At 59.8% G+C, this 2,638-nt stretch overlaps 1 protein-coding gene across 1 annotated transcript; it reads left to right on the forward strand.

Moving 5' to 3' along the window:
- Window positions 1-1,395: 1,395 nt before the first annotated feature.
- BXZ73DRAFT_29375 (uncharacterized protein) lies at window positions 1,396-1,815 on the forward strand (the record flags this gene model as incomplete). Its single annotated transcript, XM_048017775.1, has 2 exons — window positions 1,396-1,456; window positions 1,514-1,815. Coding segments are annotated over 2 exons (363 nt in total), but the record flags the coding sequence as incomplete, so codon positions are not given.
- Between the last annotated feature and the right edge of the window lie 823 nt (window positions 1,816-2,638).

Here is a 2,638-nt window from a genome sequence, read left to right on the forward strand (position 1 = left end):
GCACCCGGAACCATTATTTGGTTATACTCACAGCCGCTTCGCGCGGAGGTCCTCTGACTTTGCTGTTGACGAAGGACGGAGGTGCCGAACACTCGACTTGAAGAGCAGATCACGACAGCGCGTACCTACGCCTGGAAGGCGAACGGCCCGGTGCGTATGTCGTGTGGCGGATGTGAGGGTCGTGCGCGTGCGGTACAAGTTCCAGACGATGTCGTCCGGGACGCGCACCAGTCCGCTCTAAGAGCGCACCGATCCGACGCCGTGTGTCATTGTGAGCAGACGCTGCGCAAAATGTCCCCCGCACAAGTTACCGTCCATTCTCCGGTACCGGGAACTTGGTCGTGCGGGCGCATTCTGCGGTCAAACAGACCGTTCCAGGGGCTCGACAACGTACTCGTCTAATTCACGCCATGGCATGGGTAAGATTCAGCACCCGGCCCCACCTCATCCTACACGAACACGCCGACGCGGAGCACCCCGGACTCGGTACGCCCGTCCGCGCGCGGTTACTATCGTGTGCGGCTATGGCTTCCCGTCGCTGCTACTTTGTGAGTGGTCCATCATTCCGCGTATCGGGCCAATAATTGCTTGCTGATGAGCGAGTCCGTGCAGGCCGTGTGTGCAAGGCGGATCCGCAGACGGAGTGACCCACACGGTGGTACGTCCCTGCGGCACTCGACACGTACTCACAGCTTTGCATTGAAGGCCGAATACTCGCCAAGGGCAGGCCACGGCAAATACATACCTACTCCCAGGAGGTGAGAAGCAGCCGGTGCCGCGCACGTCGGGTGCCCATGCACGTGCAGTTCGAGACCATCGTCTGGGACACAATCCTGGTGAGCAGATGCCGCGCAAAAATGTCTCCCGCACAAGGTACCGTCACCGGGCGCGCCCACGTCTTCACAAACTGCGGCAGCTCACTCTGAAACACCGTGGTGAGCGCTGAGCATACGCTGACGGAAAGAAGGTACCAGCTGCAGACCAGTTGGAGGACGCGTGTTTGTCCGCTGGGCGCGAACGTACACGCACAAACCTGTTGGTACCGGGTTACACCGTCACGAGATGTTGACTTGTTCGTACGGCGTCCCGTCAAGCAAAGCAATAGATCGTTGATAGACTCGCAGGATCGGGCGCGCCGTACGTCATGGCGCCAGTATGGACGCGCACGTTGCGACTCGCGAGTGCCGCACAAGCGGGCGGGTTTGACGCGTAATATGGTTAATGAACTCGACGACGTGCTCACCCGCACTCCCGTCTCTGTTAACAGGTCGACTCGCTCCTCCCCGCTGGTAGTACGTACACCAGATACGATGAGCTCAGCATTTTACTGACACGGAACAGGCTCACCTCGCGATGTCTGGCATCCAAAGGAAGACAGCCAGCGGTCCCGTAACGTACGCCAGAAGCCAGTTCCGGGTACGTGCCTGGCTGAGAGCGGAGATGAACGAGAGCGTGGGTGAGCACTCCTCCCTTCATCCTCGCCGTTCTTGCGCGTTGAAGTGACGGACTGCAGCGACAAAGTCTAACACGCCCGGTGCCAAGATGCGCTACACTGTGGACGACTTCCTGAAGCAGGTCTTCACGCGATGCGGCTTGGTGCTTGAGGGGTGGCCGGCGGACATCCCCTTTTGCAACCTGAGCGACGTCGGGGGAAATACGAACCTCGAACGCCTCCGGCACGCGTGGGTGCAGGGCGATCTGCGCTTCGTTCCCGTCACAGACGAGCACAAGGCTGCAGCGGAGGCTGACCCGCTGTCTGCGGTGCCTGGCCGTCTGAACCGCGGTTTCCGGAAGCGTGCGCAGCGGAGCGACATCGGAGAGAGGCACTACCGGCCGGTGACGGAGGCGGGGTACCTTCCGCAGCCACGGCCGTCGCAGGCAGTGGTGACGCCCGAGATGGAGGCGGAGGTGGATGCTGAGGTGCGCCGGGCGGTGTGCTTGAAGCGGAAGCGATGGCGGAGCTATGGGTACGAGTTGTCCGACGATCCGATAGACGAGTTCACGTCGGATGAGGACGAGGAGCTAACGCCGATAGTGGCCGCACGTTCGATGGAGAGGGCCTGGCGGCGTCCGCAGTGGACGGTTGCTGCGAAGCGTCGGCGGCTGGACTTGCAGCTTAGCGGGTTGAATTAGAAGATGTCGACGGCGTTAGTGTAGAGCAAACATAATACGTGGGGGGTTTGGCGGGCTGGTCAATGATGGAAGCCCTCGGCGGCCGCTGTGAAGACGCTCTCGTCCAGTCCAAATCAGACACTCGATCGTCTTAGCAAGCGAGGCAGATGCCGCTGCCTTGACGTCTCTCTGTGCAGCCGGGATGCCCGATGTGCGAGTAAATCTGTGCAGCAGCACGATCGCAACACCCGCTGCACATGCACTTTTCAAGAACTGTACAAACCTGCAGAGGTTTGGATCCCTTCCCTCTGAGGATGGGAGGAAAAGGATCCAGACCTCTGCAGGTCTGGCAGAGTGTGAGAGTGTATGAGAATTGAAAGCGGTTGGCTGCGATCAGCCAGAAATTTCGCTTAAATTGCCGCAGGGCATTGAAATGAGTGCTGCCTTGAATTGTTTCAGGTGACCGCCACAGCACCGCCGCCAGACCCACCCCAAGTGAATATTTTGAAATAGTAGCCATGGTCTC

This window comes from Epithele typhae (genome assembly GCF_022376455.1).
Source record: "Epithele typhae strain CBS 203.58 chromosome Unknown BXZ73scaffold_544, whole genome shotgun sequence".
NCBI classification, from domain to species: Eukaryota; Fungi; Basidiomycota; class Agaricomycetes; order Polyporales; family Epitheliaceae; genus Epithele; species Epithele typhae.